General features: G+C 46.5%; 3 protein-coding genes across 8 annotated transcripts; 1 reads left to right on the top strand and 2 right to left on the bottom strand.

Moving 5' to 3' along the window:
* Window positions 1-1,061: 1,061 nt before the first annotated feature.
* Window positions 1,062-8,151, bottom strand: LOC122371819 (ubiquitin-conjugating enzyme E2-24 kDa-like). 3 transcript variants are annotated; one of them, XM_043348536.1, is made up of 6 exons: window positions 7,989-8,121; window positions 7,355-7,359; window positions 6,031-6,190; window positions 5,404-5,587; window positions 4,936-5,083; window positions 1,062-1,929 (listed from the first exon to the last, which is right to left on the bottom strand). In XM_043348536.1, the coding sequence occupies exons 3-6, from the start codon at window positions 6,183-6,185 to the stop codon at window positions 1,832-1,834; spliced, it is 585 nt and encodes a 194-aa protein (XP_043204471.1). In that variant the 5' UTR covers window positions 6,186-6,190; window positions 7,355-7,359; window positions 7,989-8,121; the 3' UTR covers window positions 1,062-1,831. The 3 variants fall into 3 exon arrangements, with proteins under 3 accessions (XP_043204471.1, XP_043204473.1, XP_043204472.1); XM_043348538.1 differs by lacking the exon at window positions 7,355-7,359 and having other exon boundaries at window positions 6,031-6,188; window positions 7,989-8,151; XM_043348537.1 differs by lacking the exons at window positions 7,355-7,359; window positions 7,989-8,121 and adding an exon at window positions 7,866-7,911 and having other exon boundaries at window positions 6,031-6,188.
* Window positions 8,152-9,107: 956 nt separating this feature from the next.
* On the bottom strand, window positions 9,108-20,001 carry LOC122371820 (prefoldin subunit 4-like). Of its 4 annotated transcripts, none has more exons than XM_043348540.1 (5): window positions 19,803-20,001; window positions 13,817-13,875; window positions 12,252-12,356; window positions 11,466-11,585; window positions 9,108-9,873 (listed from the first exon to the last, which is right to left on the bottom strand). In XM_043348540.1, the coding sequence occupies exons 2-5, from the start codon at window positions 13,853-13,855 to the stop codon at window positions 9,721-9,723; spliced, it is 417 nt and encodes a 138-aa protein (XP_043204475.1). In that variant the 5' UTR covers window positions 13,856-13,875; window positions 19,803-20,001; the 3' UTR covers window positions 9,108-9,720. The 4 variants fall into 4 exon arrangements, with proteins under 4 accessions (XP_043204475.1, XP_043204477.1, XP_043204476.1 ...); XM_043348542.1 differs by having other exon boundaries at window positions 19,671-19,995; XM_043348541.1 differs by having other exon boundaries at window positions 19,926-19,951.
* On the top strand, window positions 14,512-16,609 carry LOC122371818 (leucine-rich repeat-containing protein 23-like). Its single transcript, XM_043348534.1, has 2 exons — window positions 14,512-15,719; window positions 16,138-16,609. Exons 1-2 carry the CDS (start codon window positions 14,800-14,802, stop codon window positions 16,361-16,363), a joined length of 1,146 nt encoding a protein of 381 aa, XP_043204469.1. The 5' UTR covers window positions 14,512-14,799; the 3' UTR covers window positions 16,364-16,609.
* Window positions 20,002-21,608: the final 1,607 nt, after the last annotated feature.

The following is a 21,608-nucleotide window of genomic DNA, read 5'->3' on the forward strand; positions in this document are numbered from 1 at the left end:
TAATAAAGAAAAAAAGTAAAAACAAAGTTCAGTGTTACCGTTGTTTTTGCCCACAGACTGGATGAATGAAACTGCCCAAATTATAATTACGTGACAATTCGACTACACACTTGTGAAGTCCATGCCCCCTGGATTTTCTGTTGTTGACGACGTCATTGGAAGACCGGCGTCCAAAAAACCAGACCCGGAATATATACAACTTCAGACAACGGGTATATAGAGTGAAGTTCGATCACCGCCATAGTGGTGTGTTTGGAACCGTAAACTGCCGAAGCAGTGGATGATTGGGGCTCATTGTCCAGGGGCCCCAGGCACCGTCAAGTGTCGATACTCCATAATGTGTTGCATTGCACTATATAGTGTATGTATAATGTATGTACCCAGTAGCGAAGCACAATGTTTGATAATGCCGCTCTCATTTCCCAATGAGCAGCCTCCCGTTATTCGGGGTTCCTTTCTATTCAGTCCCAAATATTGTTGCTATCACGCGAACCAGTTATTCCTGCACCCACATTCCACAGCCGCCAAATAAAATAGGCACCGTTCATCCACATAACAACCGTAACGTCACAGTCGAGCATACCACGTAAAGATGGTGACGTCACGGGCGCGCCCTCAGACTGGCGTGACGTTACGTCAGCGTCATGGGTATGCCGGGAGATAAGTGGTACACTAACCATGCCTGTTTATTTATCGAATGTTCCAGACCATTGCAGAAAGTCTCGTCCAAACGTGCTATGTTTCAACACAATCGCATATCCTCAGCTGGCTTGAAAATCGTCTGTCGTGAGACAGACATGCAAGTAAAACAGCCTTGCACTGGAATTGAGATAGCCGAGTAGGGTACCGTTTACTTATCGGGCACAAAGGGGAAACTCAGAGGAACCAATTTGTCATTTTCTATTGTAGTGACGCTTTGCTCACCAGTCACTGTCACTATATTCTACGAAAACACAGTCAGCCCGTTTCGTACTTCCTCTATCCCCATCCGTCCTCTTGCAGCTGGCTTTCCTCACAACCTTCCCACGCCCACACCTACCTCCCTCTCAAGTCTCACGCCGTCTCAGATTCCCATTTATTTCCGCCCGCCCATCCAGCGAGCAGTCTTCAATCTGAAAAACAGTACGTTACGGAATGAGATGTGGAAGCATGTACGCCACTGACACTCGTCCTCTCTCGCACATCGCCGGCCGCCCGTGTCACGGACGGGGTCGGGCGGACCGAGCAGCCCACCCAGCCGGCCTTAGAACTCGGCTATAAATGAAGTCGCACGTATACCGCAAACGTTGGGCTAGATAAACACCAATGCGTGTTCCTGACCACTGAACCGGCGGGAAAGAACGTCCAAACGGAGCGACGCTCTGTACTAAATACAGATCGACACGCTCCGACCTGGAGACGGTGTCTAGGGGGCAGTCCCCCGCCCCACGTCCCCAAACACCGTCAGTGGCCACGGAACGGTATCCGGGTCACGCGCACGAACTCACAATCAGCCACACCGTATACACACGCGCGCCCGAGCACACACAGACATACACACACCTGAGCCGCGAACAGACGGCGGCCGCCGAGCCGACGTCTCCGTCCCGCGCACACCGCGCCGCGTCACGCCGCCAACGCGCCGCTCTTGTCACCTGGCGGCGGCGGCGGCGGCTAACTGAAGAACGTCCGAGGTAAGGAACAACACAGGATATGAACGAGCTACACGGCGCACACGCTACACTACAGAGGGGCGCGGCTCGGCGCGACTCACGGTCCCTGCGCGTCCGAGCCGACGCGCTCAGTCATGATTTTGATGCTGCACCACATAGCCAGTAGCCGGACGGCCACATCACGTGGCGTATCGCTGCGTCCACTGGCGCGCCACTCTGTCGTGTTCCTCGCGGTTCTGCAGGTATTGAGTGGCGATACTGCCCACCAGAGGGTCGGCTGTGGACAGATGAGTCCGGCGGAGACGTCAGAGACGGTGGAAGACGAACGGCGGCTGGTGGAGACGAGGGACGACGGCAGGACGTGGAGGCAGGTGGTAGATGGTGACGAAGATGCGAGCGGAAACGATGGCAGAAGGTGCTGCGGATGTGGCACGACCGGATGTGGAAGAGACAATGAAGTCGGCAGCGGGCGAGGTCATCAGTTTTGGACTGGATCTCAGGCGATGTGACGCGGCAGTGGCTCTCACACGGATGGCAGAAACGGCGAGCCGCGAGAGCCATCCAGGAGATGGAGGCTAGATACTGATCCATCGGAAAACTACGTGGTGCACTCCAGAAGTTTTGAGACTTTTTCAGTAGAGACAGTTGTCTGTTTCAGAGAAGCATGAAACTTGTATGACTCTCGAAATGGAACTTCCCGAGTCCAATGCACCTGCTTTAGCGCTCCTGTCACTGCCTGAAGGCCTGCTGATAGGCCTTCAAAGTGAAGGTGCCCAGGGCCTCTGTCACAGCCTCACTCATCTCCTCCACATCCTCCGAAAGACGGCCCCTGAGTTTCCCTGTCAGTCTGGGGAACATCCAGAAGCCAGGGGGCCAGATCAGGACTGTGGGAAGGGATACGGACGGTTTTGACGCACATCTGTGTCAGATAGTTCGTCTCCATGGTGGACTTGTGGGTGTGTGCGCTGTCCTGGTGCAGGAGCCCCTGGCCAGAGTTGAAGAGTTCCGACCTTTTGCGGCGAAATCTCTTTCTCAACTCCCTCAGAACCTTCACGAATCATTCCTTGTTGACAATCTGGCCGTGTAGGGGACCCAGGTTATGAAGTTTTTGCCTTTTTGTTCTAAGTAAGGGATTAATTTGAGCTTCCCAGGGGACCTGCGCTGTCTGTCTTTATTGGGTCTGAATGAGTCAGTATGTTTTCATTGGACCTTTTGTCTCTTGGTCTCATGATGGTAAAAATACATCCAGCTTTCGTCTCAAGTCACTTGAGAGCCAATTTGCTATGTTTCTCGGGCATTTTTGCCAAGCTAATCCCAAAATTTTATTGTACAGCGACCCTCCAAGTTGTCTTCACATGAACAACCTGACTGTACTCTACACTGGTCACTGTGACAAGCCGCGTGCGACTTGCCATGTTCAGGGTGACGCCGTTGCCGTCTTTTGCAACGTAGAAAAACAAAATTACGCAAGTACGTTTATAACAACTGTGGTAAGGACTTGTGAAAACAACAAGTATCTAGCACTGTTCATATGGAATTTACGAGGCCAGTCTCAAAACTTCTGGAGTTGACGACGTAAAAGGAAGCGAGGTTCGGAACTGGAAAATAGGGGCTGAGGCTCTCACGCCGGATTCGCCAATAAGCAGCTAACTTATCCCACCAATCGCGAGTGATCGGCAATAGGTGGGATCTGAACAGCACTTCGAGCCGAGACAATGTCCGAATCCTACGGTAAATGTAACGTCGAGCAGTGCTAGTGCCTACCAAATATTTGGGATCTGACGGGACCACATTGTTAATAGCAATCGATTGTTTAGACGTCATTTGCTCGGCAAAGTGTGGGACGGCACTTGGGTTAAAAACACATCACGATCAAATTAATAATCATAATTATGCCCACTTTTCTTTTACCACGATAGCTAGTAGCTAGTAGCTACCCATTTCCCCGACCTTATTGCCGAGTATTACACCTCTCACACCTCGTCAGCACGGTGTCAGCCACCCCACCCCATCGTCCCAGTCCCAGCGCCCCCCCCCCCCCCTCCGCCGCCCTAAAGCTCACAGCCACGACCACGACGAGCGGGTCATCACACCGACAGATGCGAGCCAATATAAACGACCCGGCGCCGAGCCCTGTTACACGACACGATGAGACAAAAGGAGGGCAACCGAACTTTTGAGATTACGTAAAAAGTGTCCAGTTCGAGTTCGAAATGGTTGTGTTGTTCAGTGACCATCAAACAAATAAATGAGCTTGAAACACCGACTTGGAAATCCATACTATACTGGTCTTTGACAGCATGTAGTTAGCTGGAAATGTTGTAAAACTGCATACAATTCCTGATTATTGTTGCATGACCATAACTCTAACAAGGCATTGTATGCACCTATCCTGTCCGAGTCTCTCTCGGCACGGCACAGCGGCCAACGGAAACAGGCATTCAGTCTGTGTCATGACGACACCGAACATAACGTACTGAACACCCCCCCCCCCCCCGGACTGGGGACGTGGCCAGAGACGTCAGCCGTCGGGAGGGGGGGGGGGCTCCGATGCTGAGCTGGACCGACAGTGGGGCCACTCGGCTGTCAGTGGACGGACACAGTCGATGTTCCTCCGTCCCTTTCCCAGTAACACTAGTGAGGTGGGGGAACAGGGGGAGGGTACCCGTGGGACGCCTGGCTCGACAGGTGATATTCTGATTAGTGGGTCACCGGGGAGGGGTATATGTCAAATTACCGGTCGGCTGCCCAGCTGCCGACCTTGACGAATGCGAGCATAGCTGGAAATGAGCTTCTCTTTATCAGCTCTTCTCTCCAGTGAATTCCCACTCAGATGCCCATCAAGGGCAGCGGGGGAGGGGTAAATGTCACGGACGTCCAACATAGCCGTGTTGTGACGGCAAAAACTGTCACAGATAAGCTGAGAGTGCTAAATCCTGGTGTAAACAATGGAATAGCTTCCAAGTTCCTTCAGTCTCACAACAATGAACCATTTGTCCAACCATTTGTTCCACTATCAATATCATCACGACGGCGTAAATTGGCGTCCAGTTGAACGATTTCGATATTCCATAAATGAATTCGCACGTAACACTAAAATCAACTTGCCTAAGTCCATTAAAAAGCCATGCTTTCCGTACAAAGCACACACCTCTCCTCCCTCCCCTTCCCCCCCCCCAGCCAACATCCTCACAGTCACACTGTGCTCTGTGGCGCCTACTCCACAATACCCACACACTGATCCCACCCCTCGCCGATCGCCCCGCCTGGCGGCACACCGTACCTGGATTGCAGTCGGTCAGCAGCGAGCAGATGGAAAGCAGCACCTTGGAGATGGTCAGCGCTGGCGACCAGTTGTCCTTCAGGATGTCCAAGCAGATGACGCCCTGACTGTTGATGTTGCAGTGGTAGATGCGCGTCTTGAATGTGACCTGAGAGACGGCACCACGGTCAGTTGCAAGGAACACTGGATTAGTGAAGTTCAGCCTTGATGGCCTCTCTTCTTCAACCGCAAACAGAGTCGCATACATACCAATCAATAATCACTGGCATAAATGTGTCCATACTCGTATAAAAAGCATCGTGGCATGTATTTTGATGAGATGAGTTGCATCACGTCATGTGTTTTGATGAGACGAGTCACTTATCCGAATTGATGCCGACTTATTCAAACAGAACTAGCATCCCCAGGGTTCACAATCACTCAGAAGTCAGAACCGAAATCCCCGTCTCCAGAAGGCTATCGGCGCACCTTTGGCGGTTTGAAGGGGTACTCTGACGAGAAGTGAATGTCGAGGAAGAAGACGCCTCCCTCGTACACAGAGCCCGGCGGCCCCAGGATGGTGGACACCCATTCGTACAGGTTGTCGCCCTTGGGCCCTGCACTACAGTTGGGCGGCGGGTCCAGTGTAATCTCCGCCAGCTCCTTCTGAATCCTGTGCGAGCAACAAGGAATAACATTCAGTGGGGCAATGAATTAGGGCACAGGACGTCAGCATTTCAAAACAGGCTGAGGCAAAGGACCATGATATGATTGAGCGAAAGCACCAAACAAAACACAAATGATTAAGTGCAGCAATCACAACATGCATAGTCCACAGAGCGAGAAATATAAAATCACAGTCAGCTACAAAATCAGGGCAATATTAATGTGTAAGCAGGCAATGAATGAATGTATGAATGCATTGATGGATGAATGAATGAATGCATGAATCAGGGAATCATCTCAATGCCAACCAATGCACTAATTAGGTATCATAAAAATGATACATCTCAGTGCCTCAGAATCATCATTAATTCATATATTTTCGTTTGGCCTAAAGCCACACTCAAACCTTCCTGTTCAGTTAGAGTGCAGTAGGACCGCATAACTAATTACCTTTTGGCGCTGGTGCTGAGTGACTTTGAGGCCTTGGGGGTCAAGGTCTTGTTGTGCTTCTCCTCACTCTTGTTGTCGGTCTGCTGGCTTCCTTGGCTACTCCCATTGGACTCGCTCGCGCTAGATCCGGCCCCGGAGGCCGCGTTCGACGACATCCTCTGTAAAACAAAATTAATAGATATGGGTAGTACTAGTAAGAATGGCAAAAAATATCTGGGTATGGTATGGCATGATTCATAGAAAATTATACACATCAACAATTCTATTCAGCTCGATGAGCTGCGTCGAATGGTACCTACAAAAATATCAATTTCGAAAATTTGACACTTATGATGTTCTTGCTGGAAACTGTCGACATCATCATTACCATTGTATCCATTTCCAGTCAACCAGTAACCACACAGCACACCCCATAGCATTACACTTTGTGAAAGTGGTCTTCTTAAATTTTCAAATAACAAAATGTTCTGCCTAAATTGACTGTAAATAATCTTACTTCACATTCTGTGAATTATCTGTGACACAACTCACAACTGGTCCTGATATGGCAAGCATTCTCTATGAAAAGTGTGTACTGACACAAATACAATATAGCACTAAATCTAAAAACTGAACATCATGAGCATTATTAATTATTTTAATTTCCACCATCATGCTATGAAAAAGCACAAAAAACAAATATAATAGAGGTATATTTTGACAGAAAGAGACATGCAGCTTGTCATTGCATAGGTACAAAAGCCAAAAAGCTGCAAGACAAAATACACTGGTGATCTGATGATACTATAAGATAATTTTTCATTGAAAATGGAAATTGATTGTCCAGTGATTCACTAGGTAGAGCATTGGACTCCTGGTGGTGAGTCACTTGTCACATTCACATTACACTCAAGTCACTCCGGCACCTGATATCAGACCCCTCGACAAGGATGGTCTGCAGTTGGTGGGAGTAGCCACAGCTAGCTGAAATCAATTGATTAGGACAGGCAGTGTCCTGCTTTGAATCTTACTTTGCCGTCCAAATTATCTTGTTATCCAGAATTGCACAATCAGACTGTAGGGATCAAGGCCTATTCAAAAAGGGCTGCTTAGCATGGGCTCTGGCTATATCAATCTGCTCATTCCTTTTTTGAGCTATACCTATCTGTAGAAAAATAAATGACATGAATTTTCATAATGACTAAATGGGAAATTTTGTCTTAACTTAATAACTACAACTAAATTTTTGCTAGATTAAATGATTACGATTAATGACACTTTTCAATAATATCTTCTAATGCCTCTGTAACATCCTAAGGACTCAGAAAGCCTGAGTCCTTCTCCACACCTCTAAAGCCCTCTTCCAAGCTGGACAGTTCTGCCTCGGCTCGGCAGTGCAATAATAAGCGCGATAGTGCATTCCCATGCAAATGCCATTCCCTGGCAGCTATTATCCTTCCTACTCTTTGAATTTCAATAGTCTTACTCTAAGTACAGAAAGATCCTAACCAGATAAAATAGACAGTTTTCAGCAAGATTCGGAGGAAGCATTCTGAGTGCCAGTGCAGCCAAACTAGGTACCTAAGTTATATGCCAACAAATCAAGCATGAATAAGAACTATCTGAAAATATTTTATGAATAAATATATTACTCAGGTGCCACTGAAATGTTGTAAGTTAGGATTCAAGCCAGAGGATCAAAAGAAACATGTGAATGCGTCATATTCGTCACACACGCTTATAATTGGTGACTAATGCATTTCAAGAACGCTGAAAATGTGCACCAAGCTTGAATGAAGAATCGTCTTTCAGAAAAATCAGCAGACCCTTGCCCAATACCTAGTTTATAACAATACCAAGGTCTAGGACCACGACAGAGCCGCCATTGCAATCCAACCGGAGCAAAACAAAGCGATCTTTGAATGCATGGAACTCGAAGCTGTGCTGTACCACGTTACCACAACTTTATGAATACGTACCCTCTTGAAAGACTCTCTTCTTCTCCGTATAAGTTTTTCTTGGGGCTACGCCTATAACAACGTAAAACCCCTCTAAATATAACACGGAACCACGCTCACAACAGCGCCCCGTGTGCTTTTTTGTCAATCACCGTGCAATCACCGCAAGCAGCGCCCCGGCGGCGGCGGCGGCGTTATTTTCGTATCACGGTAGTGCTACCAGATGCTGCCAGTAAAAGGAAACTCTTCATCCGCTCCGGAGCTGAGTAGTAAAGTAATCTTGCCGGAGCTCATTATCTCAAAATGGTATGGAGGAAATGAGCAATCTGCGAAATTACCGAATGCCAATAGAGCGTATTTTTTCGTTCATTGAATGGTACAATTGCACTTTCGAAGGCGGATTATCCGAACGTCTGGCGTCCATTCCCCGTCATCCTCAGCGCGAAGTCGAGCCTTCCATGCCTACACCTCCTGCAAAGGAATCTTGATGCCCATCTCGTATAAAAAGTGTTATACCGTTCCGTGCATATATCCTCAGGATACTGAAATCCTTCTCCACGCCGCAACCCCCCTCCGGGCTGGACAGGCAACTTCATCTCATGCCGGCTGCTCCCTTGGAGCGGCACCGCTGCTCCCGAGGGAGCGCACCCCGTAGCCGGGTGCAGTGAGTGCCTTGGGGCTGGGTGGCCTGTCCTCTGGACGGGCTCAGCCCCGGCGACTCACTAGGGTGCCTGCCCAGACCAATGTCTCCCCCTAATTCCTATCATCCTCCCGGCTCTGAAATGGTCTCATTAGACCGAAAGGGCCTAACCCAATAAAGAAGAAAAAGAAGAAAAGTGTTACATCTACTCTACTCTTGTCTACAAAAATGAATCTAGTGACAAATCGCTCCAAGCAATGGTTAGATGAGATGGTTTATATACTAGCCGTGGATAAGGCTGTTTCTAAAATGTAATGTATATCCACCTCACGCTTCAGAACAAACAGCCCCAAAAGAAATGTAGTAATGCCATTATGGCGGTCATACAAGGCATATTGATACTTGACTACGTTCAGTACATGAATATGTTCACTAGTGCCCCAATAAATAACCCTAAATTTGAGTTTCGTCGGATCAGCTTACTGCAAACTGCAAACGACTTGTCAAATTAGTTTACCTTTATCAATATGTTACAAATCCACAGACAGCATAATTTACGCGAGCGTCACAACAAAGTCGGCAAAATGGACACTGGTACGTGCCACGAGTACCGTGAGGACATATAGTGAGGTGGCGGATGTTAAATGACTGGTAAGAAATTAAGCGCAACGGAAACTCAACCAACAAAACTCGCAGAGAACTACGTCAAATGGTCAACAAAGAGTTATAAAATCTGTAACAGACTCCCCAATGCCTGAAAGCTATTATTTTTTTATGACAATTTGATGCTGTATCGACCACCATCGCATACACGTGTTATCCAAACAATGACCATATGTTAACCACATGTTAGAGTCAACTGAACCTTTCAAATACACACCAACTGAACCTTTCACAAACGCACAAACGGCGCACAAACGCACTCCCAGGCAGCTTCCGACAGAGCAGCTCTCATTACAAACTCTGAGCGGTTAGACAGTCCAGTCCAGTCTCACACAGACGGCAATGATTACTGGACACGAACACTGCCACTCGGTCACGCCTGCGCTCATCCCACACACAGTCTCAGTGGATCACCCTAACCCCACCCGCGGATGACAGCTCGATTGACGCCTAGTCTTCGTCCGGCTCCAGGTTGATGTTGTCGCCGAACTTGGCGTAGAGGTCGCGCTTCAGCAACGCCATCTCCTCCTTGAAGCGGCTGCCCTTGCTGTTCAGCTCCTCCATCTGCCGTGTCAGCTCGTCCTTCAGCGTCTCCAGCTTCGCCTGAGAAGCACGTGAGGGACGAGGGTGTCACGAAGTGGAGGTGGGTATCTCGCTCGACCGTGCAATGCATAGGAATGTCACAGTGGGAAGGTGGGCATAAATGCAAAACTGCAACTGATAAGTTTAAATGTCAACTTTGTTTTATTTTTATGAAACGATAAAATGCGTTTTTGTTTAAAGGAAATAGTTCACTTTCCTGAAATTAGTATTTTGCTATGGATTTATGTTTTGTTATGCTCAAAATGATCAGAAAATAAAACAAAACGTTTTTGTAAAAAGGATTATTTTCTATATTTTAGTATAAGAAGAACTATATTCTATATAAAATAATGTTTGACGCGGAAGCTTATTACGCGTTGACCAATCATATTGCGTAGGACAAACCCATCGGCTGTAAGCAGCATTCTGATTGGCTGACGATGACGTGACTGCATTCCTCAGCAAGGCACGCATTCCTCTGCAAGGCACTCTTTTCGGAACGAAAAATGGAATATCTTCGTCTAGGGTGATCATTGGGCCGTAAAAGCTTCTGATTTGTGCTAGTCTCAGCGCAAGCAACACAACTGCTATTCCAGTTCCAAACCCCATGTTAAAAGTGAACTATTTCCTTTAAATTGATGACATTTCATAATTTCGTCAAATTTTCCACGTTTTTTATTTCCTTTTGACGAAATATATGCAATTGACCAATAGTCCTTATCTCCCTGCCTTCCGTCTGTCTGATCCTGCTGCCATGATTTCCATCGTTTTTTTCACCCTTGCATATTTCCGCTTCACCTTGGAGTTCTCGCCCTTCTTCTGTCCCTATCTTGGTCTCCTCGAGCGGCGTATGGAAGAAGACGTCATATTCTCCCCCTATCTCCCCTGTCCCTATCTTGGTCTCCTCGAGTAGTACGGACGAAACCGTCATTTCCCACGCACCTGTACCCCAGCCTTTCTAACTTATCTACCTTGGTCTCTTCGAGCGGCGTGTGGAAAAAGACGTCATCTCCTTCTATTCTACATATACTCCCTATCTAGTATCTACCTTGAGCTCGAGCGGCGTGTGGAAAAAGACGTCACATTCTCCCCCTATCCCCGTGTTCTATTTTGGTCTCCTCGAGCGGCGTATGGAAGCAGACATCTCCCCTTATCCTCATCTCTCTAATCTACCTTCGTCTCATCGAGCGACGTGTGGAAGAAGATGTTACCTTCCCCATCGATATTTCTCTATAGGAACACCTTCACCCTTGTCTACCTTGGTTTCCTCGAGAGGCGTGTGGAAGAAGACGTCATTTCCCCTTATCCTCCTTTATTTCCCTTATCTACCTTGGTTTCCTCGAGCGGGGTGTGGAAGAAGACGTCATTTCCCCTTAATCCTTATCCTCCTTTATTTCCCTTATCTACCTTGGTTTCCTCGAGCGGGGTGTGGAAGAAGATAATATTTCCCCCTATCCCTCCTACTCCACCTTGGTCTCTTCAAGCGTCGTGTCGAAGAAGACGTTATCTTCCCCATCCCATGTCCCCGATTTGCCTATTTTACCTTGGTCTCCTCGAGCGGCGTGGGGAAGGAGACGCTATCTTCCCCTATCTCCCATCTCCTCTGTCCCTACCTTGGTCTCCTCGAGCGGTGTGTGGAAGAAGACGTCCGCCACCATGAACGGCACCGGCTCCTCCTCGTCATCCACCATCAGCAGCTCGTCACTCGCGTCGTCCAGGTTCTTCATCAGGTTCTGCAACAACCGCACATATATACGTGATGACGGAATGGATATGGGAACAGTTTAAAGATGAACAACCATAAAGGCAACAGCCACCTCCCGCCCAGCGCTGTGAGCTTCTGAAGCAAGACACGATTTGTTCAGGAGAATCGTATGGCCTCTCATCATTGATTCCAGCAAGATAATATGTGACTTCGATAAATGCGGAAGTTATTTATCTCAGATTAAGATACGTCCTGAGAAAGCAGGTCTAAATTAAATATGTCTCAAGACAATGCACACGATGCATACAGATCGAGATACGGATATCGGGAAATAAGTTGGAAAATGGTGCAGCTTAAACGAATTGCGAATAGACGAGACAGTTCGTGAAGATATCGATCGATGATTGTTACGCAGTATGATAGTGTTAGCTGACTTGAAGGTGGATTTTAATTAGCGGTATATCCCTAAATCAACCCGACGCACATACATTGCACGCTGGAAAATAATGTCTAACCCTACAAATGTTCGGAACACAAATGGATGTCGGTATTTTTTTTTCATGAAGGAAGGATAATTGAGGTAGATGTCAGACAGGCGGCATCTTTAACAAGAGCTATCCAATATGCCGGGATAACAGGCAAATAGGCATCCTATATTATAGTCTAATAAGCCTGGCTAGACGACTTTTCACACCTCTTTGTCTTTGATTTCATCCTGAAGGTCCTGCAGTTTGGCGTTGAGTCTCGCAAACTTGTTGATCTTGCTTTGGTCCTCACGTGTGACGTGTACATCACTGTCCTGAAAAAAAAAACAATGACACAAACGTAATGACCAATAAATGCACTCAGCAGGCATTCCTAATGTTCACGGTAAGAATTAACCCGCGCCCCACTGGGGGGGGGGGGGCTATTCATAGCCCCCCTTCCGTTTTTCTGCAATAACTTCCAAACCACTTGACGTATCAACGCCAAACTTTCAGTACCTTCGGCTGCATCAATTTGAAACCTTGTGTCAAAATTTAAACTTCGTAGCTACCATAGGTCGGCCGGAAATGACGTCAGAGTGACGTCATGTTCGGCCGATTTCGACGCAAAACATTGAACCACGGCAATCGCTCTCAAGAGCTCAGTTTTTAAGCTAGATCCAATTTCTTTGCATGAAAGGACTTAGAGTTGACTGCTCTATCAAACTGCTATCTCGGATTTTCAAAATTTTGAAAATTTCGAAAATTTTATATAATAAATTTCGAAATTTATATTTTTATATTTTTTTTTTCAAAACGTTGAGTTTTCGAAAAAGCCGGAATATATGTGACAGAATGCATGCTTATGACTAACTCTAGCAAGTTTTAGCTAAATATCTTCAAAAATGGCCAAGTTATACGCATTATTGCAAAAAAATCACAATTATTAATTTTTCAAATCAATTTTTTCAGTACGTATTTGACATCGTACACCAATATAAATAGCACCATCGTGTTCCTGAACTCAAACTGCATCCAATAGACACCTTTTTTGTTGAAAAATTTAAACTTCAAAATTTGACCTTTTTTGACCTGAAAGTGACCTGACCTAAGCTAAATTCGACTCAAAATGACCTCGGATGACACAGACGACATCAAATTCGAAATCTATGGCCTAAATGGACCATAAAACATGTGTCAAGTGACCGATGCATGATATAATATTTCCGTGACCTGTGATGACCTGACCCTGACCTGAAAATCAAAGTACAAGTTTGGTACCCTTAAGGTATCTAGAGCATCTGTTCACGAGTGTGTAAACCAAAAATGAGCCTGATCTGACTTGTAAGACGGCGGCCAGAGCCCAAAATGTGAACAAGCCAAAATGCTAATAATTTTTACTTTGACCTGACCTGTGACGTCATCGGTGACCTCGAGGTCAATGAAATTAGGTTTCGCTCGACAATTTTTCCGGGGCTATCACTAGACGCCGTTTGAATTTTGACGATCGGCCCAGTAGTTTCTGAGTTAGGAGAGCCCCCCCCCCCCCCAGTAGGGCGTGTTACACGCAGACCCCAGTGGGGCGCGGGTTAAGACAATGACAATTAAATTGGCTAGTTCGCAGTGTGGTTCGCAGCACGTCACAAAAGAAAAAGATAAAATACTTTCGCTTGACTTGTTGTATGTCGCATTCTTATGGTAAACGGCAGAACATGACGTCATAAAAAAGGCCGCAAGTTAAAATATGGCGCAAGAAAAAGAGACGGCAAGAAAACTTGGTAAAAAAGGAACTTACCGATGAAAAAGTTCCTTTCTGCATCGTTTGGGCACTCATCTTCAATTGTTTGACCTAGCCTGAAAGACACAAAAAGGTACCGTCAAAATGCAATCAAGGCGAAACACAGTCTCATGTCGATACTCATCGCTATTCACGTTTAATCGCACACGGCCTTCCAGAAAGTCTTTCACCCCACTGAGACGAGTTAATTGATCAATTAATTGTACATTTTGAAGGATCATAAGACTATATATTCGCTACAATAAATAATGTTCAAGCATGTGGACATGCCACCTTACATGATATGGATCATAGGTGGAGCTTTTCCGGGGAAGTTGGTGGGGCAAAAAGTCGTCAAACCCACAATGTCCGATTATAAAGTTGAATGAAATGCCACACTGAATCAACTCCTATCATTAGACATATTATTTTGCATTAAACAGACATTCCAAACCTCTTCAATGCGAAAAAGATTAATTTGCAAAGCAACAAAGTCTTAGAGATCAGCTAAAGTTGGTGGGGCAAAACGCTTATTGGTGGGGCAAAATACCAAGTTGGTGGGGCAGCCGCCCCACCAACTGTATAGGAAGCTCCGCCCCTGATATGAATGGATTACATACGACCGTTCATCATGTTCAGTGAACATTGTTCACTGTTCAGCGAGGGATGCGTTAGGTTTTGGAGCACGTGATGCTCGTATGAGTAATTTTTACAGGCCTTTGTTTTTCGCTTTAAATTGGGAATATTGCCGTTCATCTCAAGGCCCTAAAACATATTTATTTCATCTCATCAAAGCCAGAACAAAAAAAAAACAGCCCTTTCACTGTGTTATTTTTTAACTGAGCTGCGAATGGACAAGTGTTTTAGATCAGTTTGCATCAGACAAGATCGTAGCTTTTTTAGACATCAATAGAAAGTGGATCTTCGTGTAAGATTAGCATCCCATAGTTTCCCACAAGCACCTGTAGTTTGCCTATATCTAACCGTTCACAAAACCAGCCATGTCTGAATCAGATGAAGATCCGGAGTTAGACGACGATCTCGATACTGAGCTAGGCGATGAAGAAGAAAACAATGAAGAAGGCCCCGAGGAAGAGCCAGATGCCGGAGAGAAGGGAAGCGACGGCAGCGGCGGCTTCGAAGCTGGGGATGGCGAGAAGAAACCAGAGCCGAAAGTGCTGCCTCAAGAAACCCCTCTGACTGCAGAAATGATCAAAGGAGGAATATCGATGTTGTGCAAGACAGGCGATGGACTAGAAGTGGCGTACGTCAAACTGGTCGTCCAGAACCGTGAACTGACTAATGTGTTTATTTTGTCAACGTATATTCACCTACGGTACGTCGACTTGTCGTTCAACAAGCTCACCTCGCTCTTCCCTCTTCAGAACATGAGATTCCTCGTGTCATTGAAGGTGACGAACAATAAGCTCACATCACCCCAGATGTCCAACTTCCCGTTCCTTCAGTTTCTCGACCTCACCGGTAACCCTCTCAAAAGTACAAAAGGCATTAAACAGCATTCTCTCGAGAAGCTCATCCTATCCAAAACTCAGCTTGAGGATCTTGAGGACATGACTACGGAGAACCTTCCTAACCTCATCCACCTCAACATCACCAACAACGCGCTGAAGAAGCTGGACGGCCTGGAGCACCGCACCCTGAAGACACTGTACGCGGCGGGAAACAAGCTGCGCAACCTCTCCGGGGTGAGCCGGCTGACCTCTCTGAGTCGTCTGCACCTGAGAGACAACCGCATCAGCTCGCTGAAGGGTCTGGAGGAGGACCACGAGACGCTCGAGTACCTGAACGTCCGCAGCAACAACCTGGAAGAGGTGGAGGAGGCGTACCACCTCAGTCGCATGAAGAAGTTGACCACGCTGGTGATCGCCGACAACGCTGTCTCCGACTCTGACTCGTACCGGTTAGTCAGGCCACCACAGCGGAACTGTTCGCCTTCGTACCAAACACAATTTCAGTATGTTGCAGTATCGTAGGTCCTGCTCCCACTGCTTCCACCACATCATCATGCTTGCGGTGTGGCACAAAGAGCTCTCCGAATTATTCAGAAATCGGATTGCTTTATTACCAGGTGTTAGTATTACAGAGGTTAGTAGACAGACTTTCGTCCCCTCTTGAGTTAAGATCACCGACGGTTGTTAACGGTCGTTAACGACGTCTGAAGAAGTAAGCAGGTGGTCAAAACATTTCAACCTTACATCTTACCTAAAAACCGAAACGAAAACCCGACCACTAGCATCCGTATCTTTCCACGTTGTCTATGCGTGTCGCCACACCCGTTTTATTGTGTAACGAGACGATCTGTGCGCATCTGTCGACAGCGTGGACGCGCTGGTGTACGGCCGGCGGCTGCAGAGGATCGACAAAGACCCCGTCGAGGAGGAGGAGCGCCAGGAGGCGGCAGAGCTGTACCCACAGCGGGAGGAGGAGCGACTGCTGGCAGAGCGAGAGGCCAAAGAGCGACCCGCCGACGAGGAGCCCGATCAGGACGATCTGGATAGTCAGAGAGATGACGACGACGAAGATCGTGATGAAGAGGATGACTGAGATGGCTTGATAGTGGAGTAAAACCGGTGACGTTTTGGAGGTGTCCATAAGCTACGTTTCGTGTCAGCCGCAGCAAATAGGGCCATGAAGGAGACTAAAATAAGGACAGAGATGGGAAAGGTGTTGAGCGTTGACGCTATTTTGCGAAATGTGACAGATACCCTCCGACATAACATCAAGTGATCATCATATTTGTGTTTGCATCAAGTAACTTGTAAATACAGTTGTTTATACAAGTCAGACATATGTTATCAACTGTTATGAAAAATGGTTAAGTGCAAACTGCAAAGACACATTGCATATGGCTTAGCGAAAATCCAAACTGCGCCCCGATCGAATCTTCCGTCGAATGCAGACAACTGAGAGACAGAATAGCGGCAGGAGATTTCGTCCTCTTTAATCGGCACCCCACAAAATGAATGGCAGATTGTGTCACTGTTTCACCCATGACATACTGGGCGAGGCATATCCTGTCCTCTCTGTTGGGAGAGACATATTATGTCCTCTCTGTGTAACCTGTGCCCCACTGAGTGACCGGCAGACTATGCCCTCTGTTTAACCCGCGCTCCGCTGAGACAGCAGCAGATTCTATCCTCAGTTTTACTGCTGCACCGCAATCCGGCAACCATTCTGATCTAAACGACTTGAAAAGAAAGCATTATATTGACTGAGCTGAATCCGTAAAACGTCCTTCCTTTACATTGCAACTTGACATAGCAATTTGCATGGCTTTGACCTCAAGACAGCGCCACATTGTCTTACTCTTAGTATATCAATTAATCTAAAGCATCTCGCTTGCATACGAAAAAGACACAACATGTGAAAACGGCATAGCTCTGTTACTAAGCTGATAGGTAGACAATCAAATCATTTGGGCAATATTTCTGTAGAATACACAAAAAATATGTCAAATTTCGGCCCAAGAGGACTGCCATCTGCATCAGCATCATAGCCAGTGTCTGTAGCCGATTTGAAATAATACAATACATCAATCCCCAAAATTTATGGTCAGATGATGGATGGTGGAGTTGGCTTCTGGGTGGCTTGTCCTCGCCTGTCCCAACCTAACAGAGATACACAAAAAAATAATTTTAAACAAAATCAACTATCAGCGTCCCCAGAAAAAAAAAAATCTGATCAAAAAGTATAGCAGCCAGTAGGTGTGCATTTATTTTTTTAAACATGGATCCTTAGCTTAACTTGGATTTTGGAAGGTGGAATGTGAAATAATTATTGCCTCATACCAAAATATTGTAAGCAGTGATAGTTTCTTTCCTTTCACCAGTTAAAAACAGAGTGCTCTTTCAGTATATGGCCTTTTTCAAAATGATAGAGGATTGGTGTGGCGATTACAGCACCCATAGGCCATAACAAAAAACTCCAATAGAGGGTTGATCATTCCATTGCCACGCCCACTGTGTCTCCTGTACATTTTACTGGACCATGCTCTGTCAGCACAGCAGTTTTGCATGCTAACATGTTAGGGCCCACACAGCTACATGCAAAATCTGCACTGCAATATTAGAGACCTAGGTCAGAGATGCAAATGTCCCCTACCATCTTAAAATGTAGTTAATTATGAAGCTAATTTGTATCACAAAACACTATAATGCACTTTTTAACAGTTCCTGCCAGTTAACTGCAACATCTTACCTTAAAGGGACACTCCCACCTTCAAAAAAGTTAATGAATTGGCATGAAAGTGATGTCGCTCGGTTCAGAAAGAGCAAAAACGAATATCTACCAAATTTCATCGAAAAATATTCACCGGTTTTCAAGATATTAGACTTTTACTTTTGTTTACTTTTTGGGATCTCCGCTGTTCCTAGCGACTTTATTTGAAAGTGCGGCATTTGTTGCGCGCAAAGCAGCATATACCACCGCGTGCTACAAAACGTTTTAGTCAAACATTTAACGGACGTTCGAAAGCCTGATGACGTCATCAGATTCCCGTAATGGTTAAGAGATAGGGACCACGCTGGTCCCACCCTGCAAGTAAAGGAAAGAAATTTCTTGAACACCATAAAGCTGCGGGGGTTGCGACCAGGATAAATGGTGGTTTCTGAGCCTGGCCGCAAACTTGGCTATCTCAACTCAAAACTAATGTTAAGGTGGGAGGGTCCCTTTAAAGCAATGGAAAAACAATCCTAAAACACCTCTGGGACTAGGACAGTATATCATTTATCACCAATTGTTGTCTTCACAAGTCTTGATGGTGAAATCCCCTTCACCTAAATAGAAGAAAGCTGACATATACATTAAACCTTACAGAACCTCACCAAACCTGACCTAGCCTTACCTTAACTAACTTAATCTAAATCAACCTAATCCTACCCTACCTAGCCTAAACAAACATAAATGAAACTAGGATGTTTGCCTACCAACAAAAATTGCAAAATCTTTGAGCTACGACTTCACTCACAAGTTGCTTTGCATAATGACATTTTGCAACAGCTGAGCCAGAGTAAAATGGTGACTGAGGCTGAGCACTATTCAGTAGCCATTGTAGCCCGTTGCTATTGCTTGGCTTCTCATTGATCATATTTACATGTTCTGTGTGATTGGCCATTGAGTAGCCAAGAAACATAAGCAACAAGCTTCCTTCTTTGGTAAGGCCAGCAGCATGCTGATAAACAAAACAATGACCAAACATACTCAGGTTGACAACAAACTGTAACTCAACTGAAATAGTGGTAAGAAAACAATTAATTAGCCTGCCCTGCTGAAAATTGCCAATCACATTAACTGGATAGTGCATTTTTCATGCCACACACGGGTTTTTAAACTTTATAGAAAAATGCCTATATTAAAGAAATTAACTAGTTTATATTTGAGCTACAACGCCAGTACCAGGCTGGTACTGTAATTGTGTTGGCCAGTAAGGAAGAGTGGAGTCGGCTTCCAGTGAGAGCAGTTATATTTAACACATAGGCGACAGCGAAACGCAAGGCCACACGCTCAGCGGCGCCGCGGTGACTGCCGGTCGGCGGCCAGCCGGCGGCAGCTGTGAACTGCAGCGCGGCACGTGGCTCACAGCCCACGGTACCGCCAGGCAGGAGGCCGCCACAACACAACACAATTACAGTACCAGCCTGGTACTGTAGCAGACGTTTGCGTCTGTGACTGAAACCTGCACCGTACTGTGCACTGACCAAGCACCTACGCACCACACCGATGACATTGATATAGGCATCGTGGAGGTCTATAGCCTTGATTGAATAGTCGAGATTGCCGTGGTGCTTTGTGGTTTGGCTCGTCTGGCTGATCACGCCGCAAATTGGCCGCATACCCTTTCGCCAACACTTACCCGGTGTGGCTTCTAGAAAGTTAATACAAAATAGAATTATTTAATGATACTGATAAATTCAACAAGATTGAGCTTGCGAACGCCCAAGACGATATAAGTTTCGAACCCCAACACGCCGCACCCCGCACTTGCCCCGCACCACTCCACACTTCAATTTCGACTCTGTTCGCTAGGTGCTGTCGTTTTCCGCTAGTGGTCATTGAGGAAGCGGCCTCGGTTTCAAATTCAAGAGAATCCAGCAGGTTGCTTGGCAACTTCTAGTATTTTTTCCAAAGCTTTTCGTTCAGGCTGTTCGCTTCCATTTTCGAACAAAATACGAGACTCCGCTATTGTAATATCTGCGGCGTTTCTGCAAGTTATGAAAGCTACCATATGCTGGAAATAAAGCGTTTTGCCTGTTCGGCAGCAAGAAAATGTGTTAAACCATAGAAAGATTATGCGCGTGACCTATTTTTGACCAGTTTCTTGAGTTTAGCATTTAGAATCGTACTATTTTTAATATTTTTTAATTCTATCTAAGTTACTAAGCTGTTTTAGTGTCCTCCAGGCACGCGTCAAATTGGCATCAGTCTGAACAATTTCTTTACAGATGGCGCTTGTAGCTTACCAGCAGGTGACGCTTCAGGGCGGAGGGAGTTTGCGACATATCATTGTCGGTTTACAGACATGAGACAAAAAGTTCGCATCGCCGGCCATCGCTATTCGCTAATTGAAATGTCCACATCATCTGAGAATGGCAAATGCAGGGTTGAAAAGTCACGAACCTTTGGGTTGAACGTGCAGCCCTCATTTTTTGAAAAGTTCAACCCAAAGGCCAAAGTTGGCTTTTGCTACTCCCTATATGGGCCGCGGCCGCCACATCAGTCCACCCTCCAGGTACCGCCCCTCGAACACCTAGCAGCCGATGTTCCGCCTCGCAGGTAGTTACCGCCTGTCTGGTGGTTGCCGCCCCTCCGTTCTATCGCTTCCATCCTCAGGATAGTCAAATCCCTCTTCTCCGCAACTCCATCCCTTGTTCTGGGCTGGACGGGCACCTTTATCCCAGATAGGTAAGGTAGCTCCACCCTACTAGGAGCATGGGCCTGTGGCCGGCCCGTTAGCGGACCTTGGTGCCCTGTCTCCACGTGATGGGCTTATCCCCAGTGGAGCACCAGGGTGCCCGCCCAGACCAATGTCTCCCTCAAATTCTTATACATTTCCCCTGCTCTGAAAAGGTCTCGGACCGAAGGAGCCCAACAAAACAAAAACAAAAAGTTGCTGCCCTTCAAGACGGTGCCGCCCCTCGAGCTGAGAGGACGCCTCTCAATGTATAGGGTAGCCTGGGGCAAGACACCCCAGATAATTTATTTTGCTACATAAATTTTGTCCCACATCACCTGGAAGGCCAAATTTGTGCTCAATGCGTTCTTTGGACATTTTACTTTAAATTGCACCCCTCAAATTCATTCACTTATGATCGGACTTCAAGCTAGGAAGTGATTTGTGAAGCAACTGCAAATGGGGCATTTTGCCCCAACCCCAGGGCAAAACGCCCCACGGCCTGGGGCAAGTAGCCCCATACTTTAGATTAAAGATTTAACATTGTAGTTGGCTAAATCTTATGTTAGAGGTCCGTTAGACCTCTGGAGGCACGGCACTGAAGTTAGCACATTCCATCCTGTCAGGTGTTCAGCTATGACACTGTTGTATGAGCAGGGTTTTCACCTATCTCATAAGACCAAATAATAAATTATTGCAATGCAAATGTTAACAAAATACTTCCTTTGCCATCCAGTTGCTGAGAAAAATACTCATAAAGGCATAGAAACTTACTGTTCGCCAGCTACCGAACATTAGAAAGTGGGTAGCCCGAACAACACATGAGGTAAAACGCCCCAGGGGCTTTTTGCCCCGCGACCTACTGGGGCGTTTTACCCCATCACGTAGTTCGGTCAGAGA

Source organism: Amphibalanus amphitrite, unplaced genomic scaffold (assembly GCF_019059575.1).
Source record: "Amphibalanus amphitrite isolate SeventyFive unplaced genomic scaffold, NRLGWU_Aamphi_draft 001281F_arrow, whole genome shotgun sequence".
Lineage (NCBI taxonomy): Eukaryota > Metazoa > Arthropoda > Thecostraca > Balanomorpha > Balanidae > Amphibalanus > Amphibalanus amphitrite.